This window comes from Elephantulus edwardii, unplaced genomic scaffold (genome assembly GCF_000299155.1).
Source record: "Elephantulus edwardii isolate Elephantulus edwardi_28Jun2011 unplaced genomic scaffold, EleEdw1.0 scaffold00247, whole genome shotgun sequence".
Lineage (NCBI taxonomy): Eukaryota > Metazoa > Chordata > Mammalia > Macroscelidea > Macroscelididae > Elephantulus > Elephantulus edwardii.
This window is the reverse complement of record NW_006399997.1, coordinates 1,453,314-1,480,738: the sequence shown is the minus strand read 5'-3', so window position 1 is coordinate 1,480,738 and position 27,425 is coordinate 1,453,314. Positions and strand designations below refer to the sequence as shown.

At 39.8% G+C, this 27,425-nt stretch overlaps 1 protein-coding gene across 1 annotated transcript in view; it reads right to left on the bottom strand.

Moving 5' to 3' along the window:
- L2HGDH (L-2-hydroxyglutarate dehydrogenase) overlaps positions 1-27,425 on the bottom strand; it is an 80,812-nt gene that overhangs the window by 17,475 nt on the left and 35,912 nt on the right. The window contains exons 5-9 of the mRNA XM_006899219.1: positions 16,245-16,407; positions 14,445-14,479; positions 7,444-7,611; positions 6,430-6,587; positions 2,097-2,228 (exon numbers count right to left, since the gene is read on the bottom strand). Coding sequence (XP_006899281.1) covers positions 2,097-2,228; positions 6,430-6,587; positions 7,444-7,611; positions 14,445-14,479; positions 16,245-16,407 — 656 coding nt within the window. The remainder of the gene's footprint in view (positions 1-2,096; positions 2,229-6,429; positions 6,588-7,443; positions 7,612-14,444; positions 14,480-16,244; positions 16,408-27,425) is intronic.

Genomic DNA, 27,425 nt, shown 5'->3' with positions numbered 1-27,425 from the left:
GGTCAGAACATATTTGTCCTTCTGTGACTGACTTAATTCACTCAACAGTGTATTCATGCTTCACAGTGTTCTAAGTTGTGGACTTCCTGAGGCAGATCACCAGTCTGAGGCATCTCTGAATTTTAACTGCCAACTTTTCTTTCATTTTAGTAACTGATTGCTTTAACTGTGCCATCCAGAAATTCAGAATCGTGAGAGAAAAAGAAATAAAGTCTACATAACTCTATCCTTTCCGTTTCAAAAGGTGAACAGAAAGGGGTGGAGGAAGTAAGAGTGAAAACCTTAGCTGCAAATTAATACATCTTCTAAGGGTGTAAAGAGGCTGGTTTCAGAATGCCACAGTGAGTCCTAGTTAGATCAGGACACTCCCATCCAGGAGACAGCTGACCTCATGGCTGCCCTCCTCCAGACACAGAGTGAAGTCTGCTGACATCTTACACCAAGCAGGGCCAGCAGCTGTTACAGAGGAGACATCCAGTACTCACTCAGTCAGAGGGAGAGATTACGAATGTAGGGAGAGTACCTCAAAGTCCACTGGTGATTAGGCTTAATAAATGACAGGGAAGAAGATGAGCGCCCTAAAAATCACCAAAGTGGGGGAAAACAGGGCTATGTAGTATTTAGGGCAAACTATGGGTTAAGTCCAGAAACCTTTTATCTTTAAGAAAAGAAGAAATGTTCCGTTACACGGCCACTACACTACTGCTCACTCCTGTCCTGCAAATAGAGTTCCTGAGCTGACCAGGGCCCTCAAAAAAAATGAACAAAGGAGTCAGAGAGGAAGCAAGCTAAGATAGAGTCCATGTCTAGATATGTTGCTAAGAGTTTCAGAAAAATTTCTTTTGTTACTGCAAATATATCCAACATGTAACAACAGTTTTTGCATGCACCACATAGTGACATTAGTGCTTGATAATCTTTGAACTGTGCAACCATTCTCACGTACTTTTTATGAGCTATTCCTCTCCCCTTAACATAAACGCTCTACCTTCTAAAGTTTCTATCTAACCTCTCATGCTGCTACCAATTATTTGAGCCCATATAAAAGGTCCTAAAAGAGAAAAATGTCATGGCAGATATATTTTACTAGTTAAGCTAAACTATTATTTGGTTTTAAGACTTCAGGGGTTAATTTTAGTTGAAAGATTATTTCAGGGCCAGTAGTTGCAGGGGTTCACCCAACCTTCATGCTTCCAGGAAGTGGAGTCCATGTAACTCTAAAGTATCTTTGGATTCTACATAATCTTTGCTCAAAATGTTCACTAAGAGTAGCCAAGCACTATCCAGGTCTTCTGGTCTCATGTCAAAGGAGTAGTTATGATTTTAATATAAAAATATAATAGTATTTTAATATATTTATTACCTAATTAGGTAGCAGAGTGATCAATGATCTTAAATATAACTCAAGTCCAAAATCGGGAATAATAAGAGTAAAGTAGTCAAGGAAATTTTTATAATTTCAAGTAAAATATTTGTCTAGTTTTAATACTACGTACAAAAGAATGAAAGCTCAATATCACTATAATAAAGTTGCAAAGGAAGATTTCAGTGCAACACTGTAAGGTGGCCTAATTAGATCGAAACAAAAAATACTAACTTTGAACTGTGGTGTTGACAAAGAGTACTGACTATACTATGGAGTTCCACAAGAGGTGCATGTAGGATGTTCCTTCGAGGCAAGGAGTGTGGGACTTTGTCTCACATACTCTGGTGTTGCTGTCAGGAGGGGCCACTCTACAATCTAGATGGTCTGTGAAGGAGAGGAAGACCTTCTATGAGATGGGTAAACACAGAAGAGACTGTGACAATGGTGCAGGATGAGGACAGGTTTCAATCTGTTGAACATGTGTCATGAGTCAGAGCTGACTTGTTCGCACCTAACAAGAACAACAGTTTAAGCACTAAAGGTCATAATGCAGCAATACACATATTTCAAGGAATGTTCAACCACTTCTTGGGGAAGAGAAAGGAACAAAAGACTTAGATTCAGTGGACACACTGATTCGCAAAACGTGCTCACTAATCACCACCAGACCCAGCTAATATGTTCTCCTAGGTCAGAACTGCATTTGCAAGCCTCTTTGCTTTTTCCTTACCTAAGTAGATCACCGATAGTGATTTCAGGGATGAACTTCTGAAGATGCTTCACTGTTGCACTGAGAAAACAGGCCTTATACATTTCACTAACTCCAAAGGAGAAATTCTCGAATACGAGTTTACCCAAGCCACTGGAAACAAAGGAAAAAATCTTTATGAGAGAAATTATTTTTTTTAATCAACTATTATTTGTTTTGTTGCATTTTATTATTTTTTAGGGCGTAGGGTACCATGAAATCTAGACAAAACCAGAAAACTGAAATATAAAGAACTCATCTCTTAATCATTAAGAGTAACTCAGAAGACGTTTGCCATCAAGTCAATTCTGACTCACAGCAAAACTCCAACAGGTTTCTGGGCTGTAAACAGTAAGGGAAGGGATGGGCCATCTTCTCCCAGGGAGCCAAGGTGGACTTGAAGCTCTAGTTAGCAATACAACAAGTGAGCCTGGTTTGATTGGCTGGTAATTAAAACCAATTAAGAGGTAAACAATGCCTTCCAAATTTCAAACCATTCCTGTGGGCTGCTAGTAGCCTGCCAAGGGTAAGCCATTCTAATGAAATTGTTAAGTGTTTTCAAAAGACCCAGAAGGCATTAACAGATATTTAAGTGAGAGCATTCAACAAGTGAGGACACTCACCCTCTTTTTCTTCAGCCAGCCAGGGTAGTATGGAGTCTCCAGTGAGAAGCTAAGAGCCTAATTAAACCTATTTACATATGTCCTTTTCCATGTGCTAAAGCACAAGGATATGACTTAAAGACTAAGGCACATCTTTTCATTTGCTCTACATGTGTGTGAAAATAACGAAGACTGAAGAAGTAGAGACGGCTTCAGTTGTGGTATTGGCAGAGAATACTGAAAATACTAATGGAGGACCAATGGTGGCAAAGTGCTTAACCTATCGGGTTGTTAACCAAAAGGTCAACAGTTTAAGTCCACCAGCAGCTTAGCTGCACAAAGACAAACGGGCAGTTTCCTCCTGTAAAGATTTAGGCATCAAAAACTCGAGGAGGGTTGCTACAAATCGGAACTCGAGGGTAATAGTTTTTTTTTTTTATTTTGGTAATAGATGTGTGTGTGTGTGTGTGTGTGTGTGTGTGTGTGTTTTTGTACACATACTAAAAGAAAAAACTCGTCTTGGACGAAGTGCAGCCACAGTGTTCCTTAGAAGCAAAGACGGTGCCACTTAGTCTCCTATTCTTCGGGCATGTTTTCAGGAGTGTTTTACACTTCGGGCATGTTTTCAGGAATGGCCAGTCCATGGAGAAGGTCATCGTGCCTGGAAAGTTCTTGCAGCTGTTAGGTGTCCCCAAGCCAACTACAAATCATAGAGCCTTATGATCCGAAACCTTGCCTATCCTGCACCATTCACACAACTCATTGCCATCACTGCAACAATCTATCTTGTTGACGATCTTTCTTCTCTTTTGCTGTCCCTCTACCACCAAGGACTGGCCCCTCTTGCTGACACGACCAGAACAACTGAGATGAAGTTTCACCATCCTTGCCTTTAAGAAACCTTGGAAGCACTTCCTCCAAAACAGATTTGTTTGTTCTGGAATAGCCCATGGAATATTCAATACCCTTTGCCATCACTGCAATTCACCAATTCTTCTTCAGTCTTCCTGATTCATTGTTAATTTTCCTATGCATATGAAGAAACTGAAAATACTATGATTTGAGTCAGACACACCTTAGTCTTTAAACTGATATACTTGCCCTTTATCACTTTAAAGAGGTCTCTGACTGCAGATCTGCCCAATGCAATACATATTCTGATTTCTTGATTTGTTACCATGAGTGTTGACTGTGGATCCAAATTAAGCAAAACCGTTGACAATGTCAATCTTTTTTCCATCAATCATAATGTTGGCTTACTGGTCTACTGGTGAGGATTTTTGTTTTCCTTATGATGCAATGTAATCCATATTGAAGGCTGCAGTCTTTGATCTTCTTCCAAAAATGTTTTAAGTCTTCTTCACTTTGTTCAAGCAAGACTGTGTCAGCTCCATAAAGTAGATTGTTAACGAATTGTCCCCTAATCCTGATGCTACGTTTTTGAGCTTCTTGTTTTGGGAATGAATCCCTTCTAGTCAGTTGGTCAGATTTTAAAATTGCTCAGCATAATCTAGTGTACATATCCAGGGTTTGAATCTATTTGCTGAAATACTTTAATTGGTATTCTGTCAATTCCTGGGACTTTACTTTTCCTGCCTTAAGTGCAGCTTCAACTTCTCTTTATTATTATTGGTTCTTGATCATATACCACTTCCTGAAATGGTTCAGTGTCAACCAAACCTCTTTGGCACATTGTTCTTGTTGTTATGTGCCACTGAGTCAAGTACAACTCATAGCGACCCTAAGAACAAAAGATCTGAACCCTGTTCTATCCTGCTCTATCCTCACACTTCCTGACACACAAGAGCCCATTGCAGCAGTCATCATGTCAATCCACTTGATTGAGGGTCTTTCTTTTCTTCACCAACCCTCCTTTCCCAGAATCTTTCTCCAAGGAATAGCCCCTCCTAGCAACATGCCCCAGGTACGTGAGGCAAAGCTTCATCATTCTTGCCTCCAAAGAGCACTCTGGCTGCATCCTCTTCAATAATTTCTGTCGGTACATTAACTTTGTATATTCCTTCCCTCTTCTTTTGATGTTTCGTGTGTAATTCTATATTTTGCCCATAGAATTCCTTCATATTGCCAACTCCAGGCTTGAAGTTGTCCTTCAGTTCTTTTAGCTTTAGAAGTGCCTAGTCTATTATTCCTCTTTTGGTTTTCTAACTCCAGTCCTTTGCACATATCATTATAATACTTTGTCTTCTTGAGCTGTCCTTTGAAATCTTCAATGCAACGGATTGTCACTGTAACAATAAGCTTAAGCACAAGAAAACAATAACAAAGAAACCTTATTAAGTGTTCTTCAGGACAAATACAGCAATCTCCTCCTGTTATGATTTACATAGCCTTAGAAGTGATGGAGGGTGGCCATGAGTCAGAACTGACTTGACAGCAGTGAGTTTAAAAAAAAACAAACCAACTGGTGTCACAGTGGATTAGGAATTGGGTGCTAACCAAAAGGCAGTCAACTGTAATCCACCAGCAGATCCTGGGGAAAAAGATAAGAGAGTTAGCTTCAATAAAGATTTACAGCCTTGGAAACCTTATGCATGGATAGATCCCTGAACCCACCTGCCATGGAATCAAGTCTTCCTTTAGATGTCTGAGGCTGCAAATTCTTATGGGAGGAAATTGCTCATCTTTCTTCTGTGGAATAGCTAGTGGATTTGAACCATTGGATGTTGACAGTGGATGGGAAAAGGGCTCTGGTAGTGAAGAGGTTAAGGCACTTGCCTGCAACCCAGAGGCAGGCAGTTAAAAGTCACCACTTATTTTGTGGGAGAAAGATAGGCAGTCTGCTTTTGTACAGATTTATATACTCTGTCCGATGTAGTTTTGAGTTGGTATTGACCTAGCAACAGCGTATTTGAGTTTTTGAAATTTATGAATGTGGAATCCCTGGGTAGTTCTAACATGAATGTGCTTAACTGCTAACCAGAAGACCAGAGGTTTAGTCTATTCAGAGATACCTGAAAGAAAGGTCTGAGGATCTAATTCTGAAAATTCAGCCCTGAAAATCCTACAGACCATGGCTACTCTGACACACATGAGGTCATGGTGAGCCAGAATCAGAATCAATTCAGCGGCAACTGGTCCATATGTATGCATTTGTATGAGCACGTATGCTGGGAAGCCCCTCCCTAGACCTTCTGTTTGAGAATCTCTGGAAAATGAAATCCAAGTATAGCTTAAAATGCTTTCCAGTGATTTTGATGTGAAACCCTCAAGAGAAAAACACTGTGAGAATGACCAAATAAAATACTCAAGTAATTTTTATAGCAGTAAAGAATCTGCATCACAAGTCAATGCTATTTTTCCACAAAAGAAAACAACGGAAGTCATTACCTGTTTATCCAGGGGCTAACAAAATGACGGTGACTGACTTGAATAAATGTTACCAAAGCAAGGTTTGTAATGATATTTTTTCTTCTTTTCCAATGAGAAGGTTAGCAATATAAGATTTAGATGTTCAGATGTGTGGCAGGTTCTTAGTCTTACTCTTTTTAAATAAGCCATTTTCCTGGCTCATCACAATTTTCCTGAAGTAGTTAAAATATTAACCTATTTCACAAAGCTCTTAATTCTTATGAGTAAAATCAATATACTATAACAAATAAAAAGGATTTACCAAGTAGAGTATAAAGAAAAAATTTAACACATTAAAACTATAAGCATGTAAAGATAATTTCAGAAATAAAGAAAGCTATTACCTGTTGATAATTATATCCATAACATCTCTGACACTGAAATCAAAGGGTTTGTAACCCTCTCGTTTAAAGGCAAGAATTGCATTAGGCCCTAGCCAAATACTGCCATCCATTCTTGGTGTGAAGTGAACTCCTAGAAAAGGAAACCGGCTATCTGGAACCTGTGGATTTAACAGAGTAAAGAACTATTAGCATCATTTCATATCCATTTTCTCAACAATGCAAGCATTCAGTTAGTAACACAAAACACTTTCTTTTGATGCATTTAATCTGCATTATTTATGATCTGTACTCAGATAATCTTTTCTATTAATGTTCTTCTGCTTAGAAATGCCACATGGGAAACCCTGATGTTACTGACATCTGTCCTTTCACACCTTTTTCGGTAAGCAATAATAATAATTAATAATAATAATAATAATAAAATATTAACTGCCCTACTTGAGGTTATCCTCCCCAGCTTATATATTTGCAGTTACATAAAACAGGACCTGCCAGAAAAACAAACTAACAGCAACAACAGTAAAAAAGGGTAACATATTCACAGCACATGCTTTGTCCTGTGGGAATGTAAGATAAATTTGATGTTTTGAAAGAGTAAAACAACATCAAATAGCTGAGTATTAATTTCATCTAGTTCAACCTAATATGTTTTAGTGGATTCACTTACAAATAGTTGCAGACAGGAATGAGCGCCTCATTTAAACAGGAATTTCCTATCCTGTAAAACAACAGAGTGGTCTCATCTCCTTTTCTATACCCACAAAAAGTGGTGGGAGAAGTCAGGCTGCGCATTTGAGACTGTCTTAGGGCAAGTTCTTTTCTTAGTGTGCCCTCCATAAGAGTGAATAATCCCATTCTTTCTTGATAGCACTTGCCATGGGGCACTGGTTTTCTGATGTGTGCACAAATAGCTTGTCACAAATCTCCCTTATTTCTGGCCAATTTTGTTTTTTATACCCTCTATGCCCACAACCATCTCGAGAAAATTCAGAAGGCAGAAGTAGCATTACCTACCGGGTAAATATTCCCTTTTACAAGATAGGATTTTTCTGGTTTCAAGAGCAGATAATCACCTCGGAAGGGTACAATTCGAGGATCAGGATTGCAGCCACTCATCTCTGAAATACGGTCTGAATAAAGTCCTGCACATGTTATAACATTCTGACACCAAACCTCCTCTCCCTAGTGCAAGGAAAGCAACAGTGATTTTTTTACAAAGTGGAGAAGAGTAAAATAGGTTAAGAGGAGAAAAAGATGAGAGGAAAAAATAAGAGTATAGAAACAAAGTGTTTTCCTTTTAAAAAGATGAAATTAAAGACAAATGTTGGCAAAATTAGTAAATTCTTTTAGCATTTGGGTAGTGACATGTGTAAGAATGTAAATTGCATAAGATTTCCCATCTTACTCCTCAGAGCTCCTGGTGTACCACCAGGAAGCATGGCCTCTCGAAGTTAAGACAATCCCCTATGAAATAATTTAACCTTTTATTTATATTAAATAAATTTTACTTTTTATATTTAACAATATATAAGTAAGGGAATTATGGTGACTTAGGACTAAGGAACTATGTTCCCAACCCAAAGGCATGTAGTTCAAATCACCAGCTGTTCACCTCAAAAAAGTCAGGCCATCTTTCCCATGCCCCCACGTGACTGGCTTTCTCTGAAAATCCAAAACCCGCTGGAGCATCAGCTTTGAGTCAGTTTTGAATCGATGGCACAGAACATCATCATCTAATGTATTTTAAAATTTTGTAGTAAAATGAATAGTATTGAATTATTGTTCAATATGTTGTGTTGTTGTCATATACCCTCAAGTCAGAACCAACTCATAACAAACCTCTAGCAGGTTTTTGGAGGCTTTAAGTCACACAGGATGAGACTGCTCATCTTCCTGGTAGAGTAGTTGATGGATTTGAACTGCCTGCCTTTGAGTTGGCAGTACAACACCTTAGTCACTAGGCCACCACAGCATCACAAATTTCTTTCTTAAAACACAAAATTATATTTCATAAGTAAGATATTTTCTCCTATCTCTCATAAGTCTTTAATTTGCAAAACCTCTTCCTGAAAGTAATTTTTAAAACTCTATTTCTTGTATAAAAGCACTGGGGGTTCCTGACATATGTATGTAAATATCTGACTCTAAACTCCCAAACCACCAAGGACTATCTCTTAGTATCTTGACTAAGAGGAAATGCCAAAAAAGAATCATAACAACTTTGTTAATGATTTCATTTTACTTGGATCTACAATTCACACCCATGGTAGCAGTGGTCAAGAAATCAAGACATATCACATGGGGGACAATCTACGAAGGACCTCTTCTAAGTGCTAAAGAGCAAGAATACCCTATAGAGACTAAGGTGTGGCTGATCCAAGTATTTTCACCAACTTTCTAAGTATGTGAAAGTTGGACAACAAATAAGGAAGATTAAAGGAGAGTCTGTGTCTTAGAGGTGTGGTGCTGGAGAAGAGTCCTGACTATCCCATGGACTGTCCAAAAAACAAACAAGTCTGCCTTGGAGGAAATGCAGCAAGGCAGCCTGTTGAGAGACAAAGACGGGGAAACTTTGTCTCACATACTTTGGGCATGTTGTCAGGAGGGGCCGGTATTTGGGGAAAGGACATTATGCTGGGAAAGGTCAGCAAAAGAGGAAGACACAGTGACACTAACAGTGGACTGACTCAGTGAATGCCATAGTGATGGTAAAGTGGTTGGAGAGCAGGAAGATGCAGCAGGACAGGGCAAGATCTGGATCTACTGTTTATAGGGTTGCTATTATTTGTAGTCAACTTGACAGCACCCAACAATGACAACAACAATATATCAACTATAAGCCTGGTGCTGTAATTGGTAATAATATCAGGTTGCTAACTGAAAGCTCAGCCACCCATCCCTCCACGGGAGAAAGACATTTCCTCCCATGCGGAACTGCAGGACTTTGGAAGAAAGCTATGCTCTCCTTTGCAGATAATTATTCTCCTTTTGAGAAAGCACTGCTGGCTTGGGCTGAATGCTTGACCATAGGTCACCCTGTTACCATGTGATATAACTATTACTCACTGGGCATTCTCTGACTCACAAGTCACAGTATTGGGTGCATACAGTATCACTCCACCACCATGAGAAAGGATAACACACAAGATAAAAGCTACAGAGGTTCTACAGGCACAAATAAGTTACAGAGGCAAGTGGCTCAAATTCTCATGGCCCATTATTGTTGTGGTTGTTAGGTATTAATGAAGAGGTTCTGACGCTCATCAACTCTCCCAAAGCACATTTATATAAATTCCAACTCACAGCAACCTTAAAAGACCTTAACTCAGAGAACTGCCCTACAGGGCTTCTGAGGCTGTAAAACTTTTTAACAACAGACTGTCTCATCTTTTTCCTGCTGAGCGGCTAGTAGGTCAAACTATCAACCTTTTGGTTAGTAGACAAGCATTTTAAGCACTGTGCTTCCAGGTCTCGGACCTACTTCTAATAAACTGCCTTCTACCAACTACCCCTATGACACCAAGGGAAGATCTCTATGGCCAGCTGACCAAAAAGGGGGAAAATAAATACACAGAATCCTTTTACAAATGATTCTATAGAACATTCTGGCACCTCCTGAAAAATTATAGCACCAGAGCCTCACTTAGGAGTGGCCCGAATTTGTGATGAATGGAAGTCATCCCAGCAGACAGAACTCTGAGGGCCCCATCAGATTCTCCATCTTGTCCAAGAGAGACAGATTTACATTGCTTCAAATGCAGGAACTAATGTGTGTCGCTGAGTCAGGACCAACCTATAGCTGAACCTCCAGTTGGTTTTCAGAGGCAATAAATTGCATAGTAGGAACCTGCCTCTCTTTCTCCTATAGAACAGTTAGTGGATTTGAACGGTGTGCTTTTGAGATTGCAGCACAGCTCTTAACCAATCATTAGAGCTCCTCTAAAAAGGAGGTAGGAAGCAAGAAGGAAAAAAAATAGGGAAATGGATCTTGGCAAAGAGAAAATTTGCTCCTAAGATGCTTACTGGCTATATGGGGTTTTTTTGGTTTATATCCAAGGTCAGATGCCGTTAATATGCTAAAATTTGGCACTCACACACATTGTTTTCAAAGTTATCTGTGATACAAGGTTGTCACTGTGAACCTAATGTAGTTGGTCTGCCTCACCCAGCTAAAGAACTACCCAGATGGGAGAGACTGAAAGAGGCAACATGTGAGCTATAGTAGTGGTACAGTGTCCAGCAATTGTAGTGGCTGGTCAGGGAAGCTGCTGACAAGCTCTGGAGAAGAGTTACATGGATTTTTCCAAGGGGCTCATGGGGAAAATTATGTCAGTCTCATATGAATAAGCATGTAAGAATTACCTTGGCAGAGAAAGACTTTTAATAATCAGTAGACAAGATCATGTATCCTGTGGACCTTAGTCAGCCTCTTTTCCTAGCACTTCTGTCCTTGACTGATGTTTCGTAGCCTGAATGGCTGTGATAACGGGGATGGGGGTGATGCCTGGGCTCGGGAGCACGATCTTACCACAGCTGCTTTGTCAACAGCCACTTAAGAGTGTCTAGCTTTCCAACAGGAGAGGTCAACTAAGCCACTGATCAGGGCACCGGGCACCTCATCATAGAAAGAGCAGTACTTCCTTCTCAATAGAACAGACCCGGCTCTGGACATACATTTGTCTTCCTTGTCCATTATGCTTCTGATGAAACCAAACACACGTTTACAAAACACCTTATTTGCCATCAGGATAGTCTACACATAACACATACTTCTGATCAGTGAACTAATTTGAAAATAAATAAAAAACTATTTAAAAAGGTAAAACAATGTGTTTCTGCTCATGGAATGAATGGCTTTCACCATTTTTTTCACCACCTCAATGCAGCTGAGTAACAGAAAAGTTGAAACAGCTTTCATGCTTCAGTTTTAGCACCAGATTGCTGGTAGTATCTTGCAGACTCAGTACAATGTTCTGCAAGGTGCTGGATATGCTCTAAGGAAACAATCAATATTTGTGCTACTTCCCCACAGTCAGGATTCACAAGTCTGGAAATCAAGAGATAGAAACTGGAGTGTTGTTCTGTGTTGTTGAGTTGACTATGACAACACAGAGACCCTAGGAACCAAAGGCTGGAACCAGTGCTGTCCACACAATCTCCAACATGCTTGAGTCCATTGTTACAAAGAGTGCCGATCCATGTGGTTGAGGGTGTGAGTAGCTCTTTACTATTACCCTGCAGATCCATTAGTGAATATTTTGCAACCTGTCCCCAGAACTTGAGGCTCCAATGGGCTCTAAGTCTTATTTCTTCCTTGGTGATTTCTAACCACTTGGCCACCAGAGCTCCCTCCTTTCTACAACAGAGGACTAGATGCCTCCACTATAGAATAAGCAATGGCATTAGGTGGGAAGTTGGGATTACCACACTGTCACTTTGAGTTCCTCATGCTAGTGAATTAACAGGCAAAGCATTTCTGTGCTGAATAAGGTAACTAACTTGATTTTCAAGGAGAAATGGAGTTGCTACTACACAGAGGGCTGGAGGAGGATAAAGAGAGGAGTATACCTAGAATGTGGATCTTCAGAAGTAACTCTCTGGAGATAGATATACAAGTAAACAATCAATGGAATCCTAAGATAGTCCAAAGTAGGCAAGGCTGCCAGGGGAACACACAGTTGGATCACCTAATCAGAGCAGGAACCATGACCAGCTGAGATAATCACCAAGGAAAAGGAAATATGAAATAGGGAGTGGGAGAAGGCATTCTAAATATCAGCTATGACCACATGACTAGTTACAAAAAGGAAGACTGCAGTAGTGGTGAGGATTTCTTATTCACTTTGAAATAAATGTATTTATTTATATATTAACCAATTCTTTCTATCACAGAGAATGGGGGAGTATGTGTATGTGTGTGTGTGATTTGCCATTTCAGTATAACTAATGTATAATTCAATGACATTATATTTGTCATGTTGTTTAACCATCACTATCATCCATTTCCAAAATTGTCCATGTGTATCCCAAAAATAATGGGTTTCTCCTTTCTCTCCTCCCTTGTTCACCCCAATAACCACTGATAAACTTTGTTTATTCTGAATATTTAATAAAAGTGGACTTATACAACATTTGTCCTTTTGTGACTGACTGATTTCATTAAGAGGCAGTTCGAATCCACCAGCTGCTCCGCAGGAGAAAGATGGGCAATCTCCTCCCTTTCAATTAACTGCCTCTGCAAACCAGTCAGAGGGTCAGCTATGGGTTGGTTCTGACTCTACAGTACACAAAAACAATGTCTATTCATCTGTTTACTCTAGACAACGTCATGTAAGGGAGAGTATATAACACTTGTCCTTTTGTGATTGACTTATTCAGTATACTGTTTTAGGGGTTCATCCACATTGTGGCATGTAACAGGATTAAGTTCTCTTTTTAGTTGGGTAATGTTTGTTGTATATGTAACTCATTTTTTCACCTTCAATTTTCTGTTCTCTCCAATCCCACTCCCCTTTATCATTATCTGAAAGCATTTCTCAAACTTGGTATTACTGACTTAGGAACCAGACAGTTCTTTGTTGTGGGGGGCCTGTAAGTACACTATAAAGAGTTTTTAAGCTTCTTTGGCTTCTCCTCACTAAACACTAGTGCCATCCCCACGTCCTTTCTAAGTTGTTATTATATGTCCTTGAGTTGGAACCAACTCCTAACTAACCCTCCAGCAGGTTTTCAGAGGCAGTTTAATCATATGGGAGGATACTGTCCATCCTTCTCCAGGGGAGAAGCTGGTGGATTTGAACCATGTGCATTTGGGATTATAGTGCAGCTTCTTACAACCTGGCCACCAGAGTTCCCTCCTTTCTAAGTAGTTACAATCAAAAATGTCTGAAGACATTATCAACTGTTCCTTGAGGGGCAAACTGCCTTCAGGTGACAATCTCTAGTGGTTAACCTTATGTTTCCTTATTTAAGTTATAGGAATCAAAGGGTTAGTATAACTGTGCTAGAAAATGGACAAACATCACCAAAAAATAAATGAGCTCTGCTCTGTCTCTTTTTTGAGGAAAGGGATGATGCATCTTTGGTTGTGTGATGGATAGTTGCATATTGTCAGGTTGAAAGCATTATTTGCTATTGTATCTGATAATTAAATATGGTTAGAAGATATGCCTACTGATTCCAAGGAGAGAAGAGGGTATCTGGGGGTTTTTCGACTGTGTCAACTTGGTTAATCTAGGAACTGATTATGTCTGAGAGCATCTTCTTTTCCATTTAGTTCCACTCTGCACACTATTTGGTAAACAGAAGCAAACATTTGCTGCCCAGCAAATTCCAGTGCCATATTTACCTCTGCATCCCAACTGCTGACCCTCCTAACCCAGAGAAGCTCAGGCCTCCTTCCTAAAATACAGATACAAGGGCAACATTCACACCTTTCCCCATGAGCAGCCTTACTCCGGATATAGACACATACGGCTTCAAAGACTGCAGATTTTTCTGCTCTGGCCAATCTTCACTTCCTCAGATCCTTTCACAACTATGTAAGGTCTAATTCTTATAATGAATCCCACAAAATTAGTAATTCTGCTGCCCTGACTGAATCCTGATGATGCAGTGAACATGTTTCTAAGCCAGTCAGTCGTTCCTGTTTCAGGTAATGTGGAAATGTCTCTTTGCACTCTTCCCTTTTGAAAATCTTCTAATTAGTAGAGAGTTAATAAGTTAATGTGGACATGGGTCAGTAGACAGATTATTTAAATATATACTAGTTTTGCCTTAAGAGGAAACATTTCCATACGGTTCTAATTCTTGTTCGTCAATTTACTTGATGAAGAAGTTCTCAAATGGAAACTTTCACCAGAATGATAGCTGTTACATTGATCTCAATGAATTTTTCTTGTAATGCTTTTATATTAAGCAAATTTCACTCAGTGATTTTTAATGCACCATCACTTCACTTTTTAAGAAAGGGGAGTTAATGAAAGGAGACAATAGTCTTGTTTAGGAATCTTTACCTTTGTATTCCTAATGACAACTGGATATTTCATTCCTAAAAAGAAAAAAAAAATCAGTGAAAGATTTCTTTTTAGCAAAAGATCTACATTATTTGTGATATTATCCTAGTAACAATTTAAATTCCTTTTTGCCGTCCCAATAATCACTTTGCCCAACTTTTCATACTGTGCTTTCTTATCAAGTGACAAAATTAAACTAGTTCATATTTGATACCTGGTAACACTCTGGTAAGCTTTTTTAGCTCATTTTTTATTTTAATTAATCTGATCCAAGCTTATAAAACCATTTGTCCACCTGAACCATCAGAATGTCTCTGAAATAAATCCTGAAAACCGTGTTGTAAAATGGACCATCACAAATCCTTTCTTCCCAAAGGCTGTTGTTGTGTACCTCAAGTTGGAAATGACCCACACCTGACCCTCCAGCACTTTTTCAGAGACAATTTAATCATGTGGGAGGAGACTGCGTTCATTTTTCTCCCAGGGAACAGCTGGCAGAATGAACTGTGTGCCTCTGGGATTGCAGTATAGCCTCTTACCACTAGGCCATCAGAGCTCCCTTTCAAAGGCTAATGAGATGTATTATTATAAATAATAATTATTAATTTTGTCTACAACTTTGTAGTCCAAATGTTGGTAACCTGAATCCTTGCAGATTCTATGTGAAGAGGGAAGAGTCAAAAAGTCACAACAGAAAAATTTTCAACAATAAACTATAAAACCTAAAATTATTTCCCACTTAAATAAATGGGAATTTCAAAGACTTATAAAAATATGCACACCAGGTCAATAATTCTATATACCCATGTAATAAATTTTATTTCTTATACTACTTATAAGAACTTTAATTCTGAAATGAACAATTTTGCTCATCTTAGAATTTAAAAAAATAGTGAGAGAATGGCACAGATGGCACAGATCTCCTTATACAAATCACTGGTTAAAAAAACCCCCACACAACAAAAACATCAGCCACTAACACCCCCAAAACAAAACAAAGCAAATTAAGCACAGTCTAAAATGAGGGGAAATGAAGGGAGTGGTATTTAGAAAGGCTGAGTCATTTTATGACCTTGAACTGTTAGTTTTTCTGAAACTCCCATTCACCTAGGAATCAAGAAACTCAACATCTTATTGCTGCTGAGTCGGAACTGACTCACAGCTGACCCTCCAGTGGACTTTTGGGGGCTGTATAATAATGCACGGGAGGGGACTGCCCCTCTTTGCCACAGGGAGTGGCTGGTGGAACTGAAATGTTAGAGCTCACGGCGCCCTTGGGTCAGCAGTGCCACTCCCCAAGGACCCCACCACCAGAGCCGCTACCCCCCGAGATAGATTGGTTCAGCAAGTCTGGATGAAACCAAACTCTGCATGCTTAGGATACTTGCAGGATAGAGAAAGATTTCCTAGACAATTGCCTAAAAACAGCCTTGGCAACTGAAGTTTTTAACACCAGTCAAGGTCTTCCCTTAGCACCCAGCTTTAACAGTCCAATGCCCTCCAGAAATCCTGATTTTTCCTTGTCCTGCTGCACCTTAAACACTTTTTCAACTCCCTCCAGCTCTATGCCTACTCTACCCTGGCCCCTCATCACCTCATCACCAGTGCTACCCAAGTTTCCCTATCCCCCTCTAACAGTGCACACTTCTGTGGGTAAGGAGTCCAAGAAGACAGTTTAGGGTTACAGTTCGCTCTAGCACAGGCACTATGAGAGGTCAGTACTAATGGGTCTGTCATAAATCCAAACTAATGGATTAAAAGGTCAATACAAATATTCACTAGAAAACAAGAATGACTTACCATCCTGACTTCCTGAAGGGCTTTCTTTCATCATTTCAATATCTTTTACTTCGAAATTTGTCAAAACTGAGCCACCTGCATCTTGGAAATCCTGGGCAAATGACAAAGCCACCTGCCGATAGTCCACAATGCCAGTATATGGGCAATCAATAGCCATTAGACCCTGCGATAGGATTGTGAAAACATCAAGGCATTAAAATCACTGAGTATAGGTTTTGTTCAATACATTTTATCTGGGCTGAATTATAAAACCCAAGTATACATATGTGATTAACTTTGTATTGTGATTTGAGTGAAAGTTTACAGATCAAATTGATTTTCCTTTCAATAATAACACACATTTTGTACCACTTAGTGCAATCCTCATATTCCAACAGCACACTTATCACTTACTCTCTGTGTCTCCTTCCCATTAGTCTTTTTTTCCTATCCCAAGGCAAATGCTGTCCTTTTGATCTCACCTGGTTGACTCAGGGGTAGAGTTACTATCACCACCTGTCTTGGAGGAAGTGGAACTAGGGTGCTCTTTAGAGGCAAAGATTGTGAAACTTTGTCTCACATACTTTGAGAATGTTGTCAGAAGGGACCAGCCCTTGGAAAAAAAGACATTATGCTGGGAAAGGCAGTGGGGTCAGAGAAACAGAGACCCTTAACAAGATGGACTGACACTGTGACTGTAATAGTAAGCCCTAACATGTTGGAGGATGTAAGGATGACACAGAATAGGGCAAAGTTCAGATCTGTTGTTTATAGAGTTGTTACAAATTTGTTCAAGACGAAGGTGCACTTGAGTCAGGTATATTCAATTGCTTCTTATGTTTCTGAAAGCTCGTCACTAAATAAGGATGACAGGTGACTTGCTGGCTTTGAATTGTAGTATTGACAAATAATACTGAATACTCCACGTTCTGCCAAAAGAACAAACAAGTTGGCCTTGGAGGATATGCAACCAGGCTGCTCCTCCGTAGAGACGCAGATGGTGAAACTCTGCTTCACATACTCTGGGCATGTTTGCCAGGAGAGGCCTGTTCTTGGAAAAGGACACCATCCTGGGAAAGTTGGGAGAGTCAGAGAAAGAGAGCAAGATCCTGGATGGATGGACTGACACAATGACCGTAACAATGGACTTGAGCATGAGGGTGATCATGAGGATGGTGCAGGTTAGGACAAAGTTCAGACCTATGTTCATAGAGTGGTGAACATAATCAACTTGCACATAATAACAATCACTCTGGTGGCTGAGTCATGAGGGTGATTTCAGTTTCTAGACTGAAAGATGACTAAGGATATCATAGTCTCTGAGATTTGACCAGTCTCTATCAGACCAGTTATATTGTTATTAAGTGCCAAAGAGTCAAAACAGACTCATAAAAACCCTCTGGTGGGTTTTCACAGGCTAAAACAGCACTGGAGGAGACTGCTCATCTTTCTCCTACAATTACACCGATAAGCCTTCAATTGAATACGCACATTTTCCTCCTACTGAACCTGATCCCTTTCAGAACAGTCAGTAGTGGTAGACGAGCATCCTTTAATTCTGATTTCAGGGTCATGGAGACTGAAATTCACATGATTCATTAGTGCTCTGGAGACTGTTGCAACATTTCTTTGATTTTCTTCAATCTTCTTTGCTTATAGAACCCTATGAAGAACAGATCTGAACTGTGTTCTATCCTGTGCCATCCTCATCATGTGATACACTTTAAGTCCACTGATACTGTCATGGTGTCAATAAACCTCAATGAGGGGCTTCTTCTAGTTCACTAATCCTGTCTTTCCAGCATGATGTCATTTTACATCGACTGGCACCTCCTAACAACAGGCTCAAAGGACATGAGATGAAGTTTCATCATTCTCACTTCTAACTCTGGTTGCACTGCCTCCAAGATATATTTGTTTGTTCTTTTGGCAGTCCTTGGGATTTTCAGTATCTTCCTTCAAAACCACAACTCAAAGGTCTCAATGATTCTTCTGTCATCCTTTTTTACTTTCTTTCTTTCTTTTTTCATTCTTTGGCTAAGACAGCAGAAGAGATGATTTATTGTGCCAAGTGACATCCAACCACAATTAAGCAGAGTTGGTCCAGAATATTATAGGTTCAGGGCAACAGATCAAAAGGGCCTGGTTTCGAAGGAGGAAAGTGGGCCTCTCAGGTGTTCATGGCGATCGAATGGCGATGGACATTCTCGATCACTTGAGTCAGAAGTTCTAGACAGGAGCATGCAGTCCAATTGGTATCAGCGTCCCCAGCCTGTGGCATTCTCTACTCCTGCCGCTGTCATGTCTACTTGGACTTCTGCCTCATCCTTCTTCTTTTACACTTCAGTCTGTGCGTTCGCTTTTTCCTCCACTTGGCCCTCATGGTTCAGAGGTCTCGAACAAGATGGCGCTAAAGTGGAAAAAGCTCTTTTTCACTTTCTAATCAAGTAAATGAAAAGATTATGACTTGGATTGGCCATATCTTAGTCTTTAAATTGCCACTGTTGTTCTTTAAAACTTTGGAGAGGTTTCTGATAGCAGATATTCCAAATGCAACATATCTTTTAATTCCTGACTGCTGCTACCAAGGGTGTTGACGATGGATCCAGGCAAGATGAAATTGTAGGTAACTTTAATCTTTTCTCCATTTATAAGCTATTGGTTCAGTGGTGAGAACTTTTGTTTTCTTGATGTTAGATGTAATCCATATTGAAGGCCATAGAGTCTTTGATCTTCTGCAGCATGTTTTAAGTCCTATGCATATTCAGCAGGCAAGGTTTTGTCATTTGCATAACACAGGTTATCGGTGAGTTTTCCCCTGACCCTGATGCCAAGGAGAGTTCATTTTGTCAGGCTGTTGTGGCTGGTAGAGTGAGCTTTTCAGTTTTAGTTGTCCCTCAAGGTATCTAATCCTGATCTAATTCATAACTAATTCTGAGTCAATACTGAGTCATCAAACAATTATGTTTTAAAAAGGCTCCTCTAAGATTTTCCCAGTATATTATAAACCATGCACACTCAGTGTTCCAGTTACAATGTTCTGTTACACACTGTTTCCAATACTAAATAAGGAATGGAGATGGCGTGTTGTTGACACATCTTTAGGTAATATCATAAATTGATAGCTTGTGATTTTTTTAAATAACTTATCTGTAGAAAAACATATATACCACCAAAGCTTACTTTATTTCTTAAAATAAATGTTGACGATGCCTTAAGCTTTTTTCCTAATTATAAAGAAAAGGGTGAGAGTAGCATATCATATTCTAGTGCTGACTGAATTTTAAGTGAATTCTTGGCAATACCATTCTTTTCTGTTGTTTTAGTATATATAGAAGTGTTATCAACTCTACTAACTAATTTCTTCTCCTAAAGCAGGCTGGTTTGCAGGTTACCTAATGTTCAGCAACTAAGTACCACTGGCCACTTAGATTTCGGCCAGCACAGTAATATCATTGTTGCAATTTTAATTACCTTTTACTATTATTTTTTCTTATTGTGATGAAAATAGATTAACCAAAATACTAGCCAACTCAATAATTTCTAAATTTACAATTCAATGCACTGATTAAATTTTTCATGTTGTGACATTATTATTTCTTTCTAAAATATGCCATCATTATTAACATAAAACCCAGCCACCCAACCCAAACCTGTTTTAGTCCCCTTCTAATATCACTACTAACCATTAATAATTTTAATTTCCTACATATTTATTTCCTATAAGTGATCATATAATATTTGCCCTCTCTTGGCTTCTTTCACTCAGTGTAATGCCAAGGTCTTCCACGTAGTGGCACACATCAGAACATCACGTCTCTTTACAGCTATATAATATTCCATTGCTTGAGTCTATTATGTTGTCTATCCATTCATCTGGTGAGGCACATATTTCACGTCTTTCCACCTTTTGGCTATTATTAAAAATGCTGCAATGAACACTGAATTCCTACCTTCATGTCTCAAGGTTACTTACCTAGAATTAGGATTGTTAGGTAACATGATAATTTTTAGCTCAACTTTTTGGGAAAGTGCCAAATGTTTTTCCACAATGATTGTATCATTTTACTAATATTTTTAAAAAAATATCTCTCACTCTTGTATTCACTGCCCACTTCTACATATTTACTTACTTCGACCTTAAGAGTTTTAAGTGACTACCCAAAGTGGACCATTGCTTTCAAATGATCAGATGACACAAAGGATTGTTGTTGTATGCTGCCAAATTGACTGGGACCCACGAAAACCCCCCAGAGTCAAATCATCGCTACAAGGCCTTCTCTCCTGGGAAGCTGCTAGCAGGTTCTATCCATCAACCTTTGGGCAGTCACTCACTCGGGCACTGCCAAAAGTTACCGTCTTTTTGGTCACCAAAGCAACACTGTTGGCATTTTTAATATTACCTTCTACTTCTATTATTATTATGGAAGGAGGAGTGGCATCCACTTCTGTAATAAGTTGCCTCCGGAAACCCTATGAACCTGGAGAGAGGATGAGAGACACCCAAGCATTGAGGACTCTCTTTCATAGAGTCACCTGTGACTTGACGGCACTTAACAACAACAACAACAATTTATTATTATTATTATTATCATTATTAATTCCTTCTTGTAGTAACTTAGCTAGCCAACACCTGGGTCACTACATTAAGGCTCTTTCATATGAAACTGGCAAAATATTAATCTTTTTTTCATCAACTGAAAGTAACATTTGGTAAATTCACTCTTTGTTGTCTTCCTTCTAGAACATGAGATTTTCTATAGAAAATCTTTCTTTCTCTTTGAACAGGTATATGAAATCATTCTTTTAGCAGATAGCTCTGGATAGTTTGGACTTGACATTAGACTCAGACTTGTCTGACAATTCAAGGCCAAAAACTATAACCCAACTTCAACCTATCATATTTTGGATCCAAAAACACTGGATAGTGCCTGAGATAATGTCAGGTATTCAGTCCACAAAAACTTCTCTAACTAGCATAACACTATGTGATTTAAGTATAACAATAGGAATAAAAATATGCCATAAATATATGCTAAATCAATGGCTTTTTAGAATTCTAAACTCAAATCTGAAATATAGACTGCACTAAACTGTTTACTGAATGAATAAACTTTTTTAAGGCTGCCTCCACCCTCCCAAGTATGACATCCCCCTCCAAAGACTGGTTCCACCTTGCAACATGTCCAAAGTATATCAGACGAAGCTTCAGAATCATTGCCTCCAAGGTTTTGTAATTAATGTTATAAAACAGAAACGTGGAGGAATGGTTACATGAAAAACCCAATATGTTTTGTAAACTTTCATTCAAAACACAATATAATAAAAGAAATGCATCATAGAAGATCAGAGAGCTAAAATTGAGTAAACAAAGCAGAAAGACTTCAAGTTGGAACTCGGGAGGATGAAAGAACAGATATATGTGAGGGTGGCCAATAGTGTTAAAGAAAAGGTAGAGGATCAACATGGCCAAGGTCAGAGGTAATATCCTCTGTGGTACTTAGGCCTCATCTAAAAGGGAGCTGAAGAAAGGAGCCTTCCAGAGCTTCCCTAAGACTTTTCTTTCTGAAGACCTACAAGAAACAGCAATAACTCCAGAATATGGTGGCCTAGTGGTAAGGAATTGTCCTGCCAACCCAAACGCAAGTGGTTTGAATCCACCAGTTGCTCTGAGAAAGATGGGAAATCTCCTCTCTTGTGATTTATAGCCTCTGAAAACCAGCTGGAGGGTCAGCAGTGAGTTGTAAATGTTCACGACAGCAGTTACCCTTAAGGGAAAAATACAGACAAGAAGAGGAACACATGGGGACTTGTGGGAGTCTAACAACAGTCTGCTTGTTGATATTTTATGCTAAGATAAAAACAAATCAGCTATGCCCAAGAAATAAAAACTTACTCTTAGAACTGAGGTATGAGAAAAATTTCTCCTAAGGTTCTCAGAGCAAGATGTGTGCAGTACAATGTGTTTAACTTATAAATGGCCCTTCTGGTTAATAATTCTGGCTAATAATCCTGCCAGACTGAGAAGACTGGGGAGGCCTCAGGCCTGTAAAGGAATTGGTTAGTCTACTAGGCAAATGTTCTTGCTAGATGGCATGGAGTTCCAAACCTCAGTGACTCCACACACAACAAGAGGGAAATTCTACCATCCTCACCATTGTTGCCATGCTTGAGGCCACGGTAGCAGCCACTGTGTCACTCCAGCTCATTCAAAGTCTTTTTTCTTTTGGACTCACCATTGGCTTCTCCAAGTTGGATGTCCTTGTCCAGGAACCAGCCACACGTCCAGAGATTATGAAACGAAGTCTCATAGTCCTCGTTTCTACAGAGCCTTCTAGCTCTACTTCTTCAAACACAGATGTGCTTGTACTTTTGGAAATCCACAGTATATTCAATATTCTTCACTAATGTTTGTTGTTTGTTGTTGTTATGTGCCGTCGAGTTGCTTGCGACTCATAGCGACCCTATGTACAACAGCCCTGACCTCTGCTCTGTCCTGTGCCAATCGCTCTGTCTCTGACACTCCCATCCTGATTATCCCAGTCACTGAATCAATCCACCTCATAGACGGCCTTCCCCTCCTGCGCCGTCCCTCCACCCTCCCAAGCACGATGTCCCTCTCTAAGGACCGGTCTCTCCTCACAACATGTCCAAAGTATGTTAGACAGAGCCTCAGAATCCTTGCCTCCAAGGAGCCACCCAGTTTAACCCTTTCCAGGACGACTCTGATTGTTTTCCTAGCAGTCCATGGTATTCTCAATACTCTTCTCCAGCACCACAGCTCAAAGGCATCAATTTTCCTTCTATCCTCTTTGGTCATTGTCCAACTCTCTGATGCATAACAAGTGACTGCGAAGACCATGGCCTGTATCAAACGCACCTTAGTCTCCAGAGAGACACCATTGCTCTTCAGTACTTTGGAGAGGTCCCTAACAGCAGATTTTCCCATGGCAATGCGCCTTTTCATTTCCTGGCTATTGGTGCCAAGAGTGTTGACTGTGGAGCCAAGCAGACTAAAGTTGTGTACAATCTCAATCTCTTCACCATCCATCCTGATGCTGCCAATTGGTCCAGTGGTGAGAATCTTTGTCTTCTTGACATTGAGCCTCAATCCATATTGGAGGCTGCAGTCCTTGACCCTCAGCAGCAAGCACTTCGGGTCCTCCTCAGTTTCAGCAAGCAGGGCTTGCTGTGTCATCTGCATAACGCAGATTGTTGATAAATCATCCACCGATCTTGACCCCACATTTCTCCTCATAGAGCCTTTACTAATACTATAATTTATTCTTCCTTATGTATTATTTGCTTTTTAAAATACATATGAAGCTTAGGTCAGGTACATTGTAATCCTCAAAGGACATTATTTCTTTTTAAACTTTAAAGAGCTCGTCTGCAGCAGACTTCCCCAATGCAATATGCCATTTGATTTCTTGACCGTGGATTCGAAGGGGGGCTGATTGTAAAAGTAAATCCTTGACAACTTTAATCTTTTCTCTATTTATTATAATGCTGCTTACTGGTCCAGTAGTGAACATTTTTGTTTTAAGTTGAGTTGTAATCCATCCTGCAGGTTGTAGTTTTTTATTAATATCAGAAAATGTTTAAAACAATGAAGAGATATCATCTCACCCCAGTCAGAATAGCAAAATTTAACAAAACAGCAAGCAACAAATGCTGGCGAGGTTGTGGAGAAACTGGAACCCTTATTCACTGTTGGTGGGAGTGTAAAATGGTGCAACCATTGTGGAAGGTGGTGTGGTGCTTTCTCAAAAAGTTGCAAATAGAGATACCATTTGACCCAGCAATTCCACTACTGGGAATATACCCTAAAGAGACCATAACTGACATCCAAGGAGATATATGCACACCCATGTTTACTGCGGCTTTTTTCACAATAGCAAGGCGTTGGAAACAACCTAAGTGCCCATCAACAAATGAATGGATAGAGAAGCTGTGGTATATTCACACAATGGGAGACTATGCTGCATTGAGAAACAAGGAACTCATGCAATATTATTCAAAATGGGTGACCCTGGAGGACATTATGCTGAGTGAAATATCTCAGTCACAAAAGGACAAGCACTGCATAGTGTCACTGTTGTAAAACAGGACTGACATCGGGGTTGGGGGGAGACTGAGAAAGACAGGATAAATAATGTATACTGCATTGAAACAGATGAGAGAAAAAACTGTTTAAAAGGGATATGTGATTAGGTATTATTGTCATGACAAGGGTCCAGAATGAAGGCTGCATAGTGGAGGGGACTTGGGGGAAGGGATTGTAAAATAATGAAAGAATTTTTCTTTTACTTTTCAAAGAGAAGAGCAAACTGGGGGGAGTGAGGGGTGGGCAGGGAGAAAAGTGCAACACTGAATGAATGGAAATCCTCAATCTCTGTAAACTTTCATTAAAATTAATAATAAAAAAATTTTTTTAAATCCCTCTTCATTCTTAAAAAAAAAAAAAAAGAAAAGAAAATTTTCAAGTGCTTGTCCATAGAGTCCTTCAATATGGCAGTTCTAGGCGTGGCATTTTCTCCAGGTCTTTCAGCTTGAGAAATGTTGAGCATGTTTCAATACACTGTTTTACTTTGTCTTCTCAAGCTCTTGTTGAAATTTTTTCCTTCATCTTTTCTTCCTTTCACTCTAGCTTCTTTATGTATCAAGAGTAAGTTTCTGAGTTTCTTCTCATATTCATTTTTGTTTTTATCTTTTGCCTTTTGAACCTTTCCCTTCATTCACGCATGGTTTCATCCCACAACCTATTTAGTGTTTAGTTATTAGTGTTCAATGTGCCAAATCTGTTTCAGGATGATTTCTAAGTTCAGGTAGCAGGTAGTCTAGTGGTAAGAATCTGCACTGCAATTCCAAAGGCATGCAGTTCAAATCTGCCACATGCTCTGCAGTTTGGGCAATTTCCTCTTGTGCATTTAAATGCCTCTGAAAACCTGCTTGAGGGTCAGCTTTGGGTCAGTTCTGACTCGATGGTACACAAAACCAACAATAACATACTCAAGATTGTTATTTTGGCTCTTGTGGATTTATTTTCATTTTATTCTGCTTCAATTTGAACTTGTATGCAAGTCAATAATGGTCTGGTCCAGGGTAATTCTTTGGCCTTGTTCTGACTGATGATATTGAGCTTCTATATCAGCTCTTTGCAGATGTGCTTGATTTGATTCCTGTATATTCCATCAGGTAAGGTCCAAATGTATGGTTGTCATGTTACTGAAAAAAGGGATTTTCCATTAATAAATCACCAGTTTTGCAAAATTCTACTATGTGGTCTCCAGCAAAGGTTTCTTTTTCGAAGTGGGGGTTAAATCACCAAGGTCATATTTCCCAACTACTATTTCTACTGTGCAAATAGGGTGTGTCAAACTACCCTAAAAATAAGTGACTTTGCAGGAGCCAGTTGATGAAGCAAAATAAGTGATTATATGGCCTTAACATCAAGAAAACAAAGGTCCTTACCACTGAGCTACTGGCGATATCATTACAGATGGAGAAATGGCTGAAACTGTTAATTTCATCTTGCTTGGATCCACAATCAACAGCCTGGGTATCAGGAGTCAGGAGATAAGGAGACATATTGCTTTGGGCAAGTCTGTTGTCAGGAACCTCTCGAAAATACTGAAGAGAAATGATGTTAGTTTGAAGACTAAGTTAAGCCTGATTCAGGCCACGGTCTTTTCCATAACTTGTTATGCTTCTGAGAGCTGGACAATGAATAAGGATGACTGAAGAATAACTGATGCCTTTGAACTGTGGGGCTGGGAGAAGAGACTGAAGATCCCATGGACTGCCAAAAGTACAAACGGGTATGTCTCGGAAAAGGTGCAGCCAGAGTGGTCCTTGGAGGCAAGGATGGAAAAGCTTTGTCTCTCATACTTTGGGCAGGTTGCTGGGGAAGGCTAGTCCTTGGAAAAAGGTATTATGATTGGAAAGGTGGAGGGGTCAGCGAAAGAGAAGATTCCTATTGAGACGGATTGACACAGTAACTGCAGCAAAGGCCTTGAGTGTGTCAGAGATGGAGAGGATAGCAAAGGATAGGGCAGGATTCAGATCTGTTGTTCATAGGGTCACTACGAGTCCTACTCGACTCGACAGCACCTAACAACAAAGGGAGCTCTGGTGGCCTGGTTGGTAAGGAGTTGTGCTGCCCACTCAAAAACAATGGCTTGAACCCACCAGCTGCTTCAGGCCATGTCTTCACACGCGATTTACAGCCTCTTGGAAACCTGCTGGAGGGTCAACTATGAGTCAGTTCTGACCGGACAGCAAAGAGTTGAGTTTCGGTTGGTCTACCTAAGGGAACCATGGAGGCCTATACCTTGAAACTGTTGAGAAGCTTATTTAAGGCGCAGATAATGGCAGCTGGAGCAGCAGTGTCTGCTCTGCTGCTCCGGAGTCCCCACCTGCCTAGTTAGCAACTATCGGCTCTGGCTTGGCTCTATCACAAGAAGGTTGCTGATCACTACGAAAATCCTTGAAATGGAAGGTCACTCAATAAAACGTCTAAGAATGCTGGAACTGAATTGATGGGGGTTCTGGTTTGTGGTAATGTAACGAACTTACAGATCCAAGTAGATGGAAAAGCAAAGATTGTAGACATCAGGTTCAAGATCTTTGGCTGTGTTTCTGCCATTGCCTCTAGCTCCTTGGTCACCAAAAGGGTAAAAAACAAACAAACAAACAAAAACCAAAACAACAAACGGCTTAAAAGGCCTCAACCATCAAAAACACTGGTATCACCAACAAGCTCTGCCTGCCTCCTGGAAACTACACTGCTCCACACTGGCTGAAGACGTGACAAGGCAGCCCTGGCTGAATCACTGAAGAGCCCAAGAAAGGCAGAGGCTAAATGAATCCCACACACAGCTCTTCCTATTCGATACACCATCATCCTTGCTGTTCAGAAGCCCCTCACACTGCAGTAAAAGAGCTCTGAGATTCATGCCCTATCTGCTGTCTACCTGATGCAAGTGAAATACACAGTTTCATTTTTCTAAATCTGTGGCTTCTTTCAGCCTCTTTTTCTCACCTTAATGCAGTTAAATATCTATTTTGAATAGTGTGGATGACCACACAGCTGGAATTAGTAAGAAGGTCACAATGGTGAATAAATAGTTGGTAGAGTGCAGAAATGGCTACTTTTGCCTGAATCTATTTTTAGAAGATTTCTAATAGAATAATTATCTG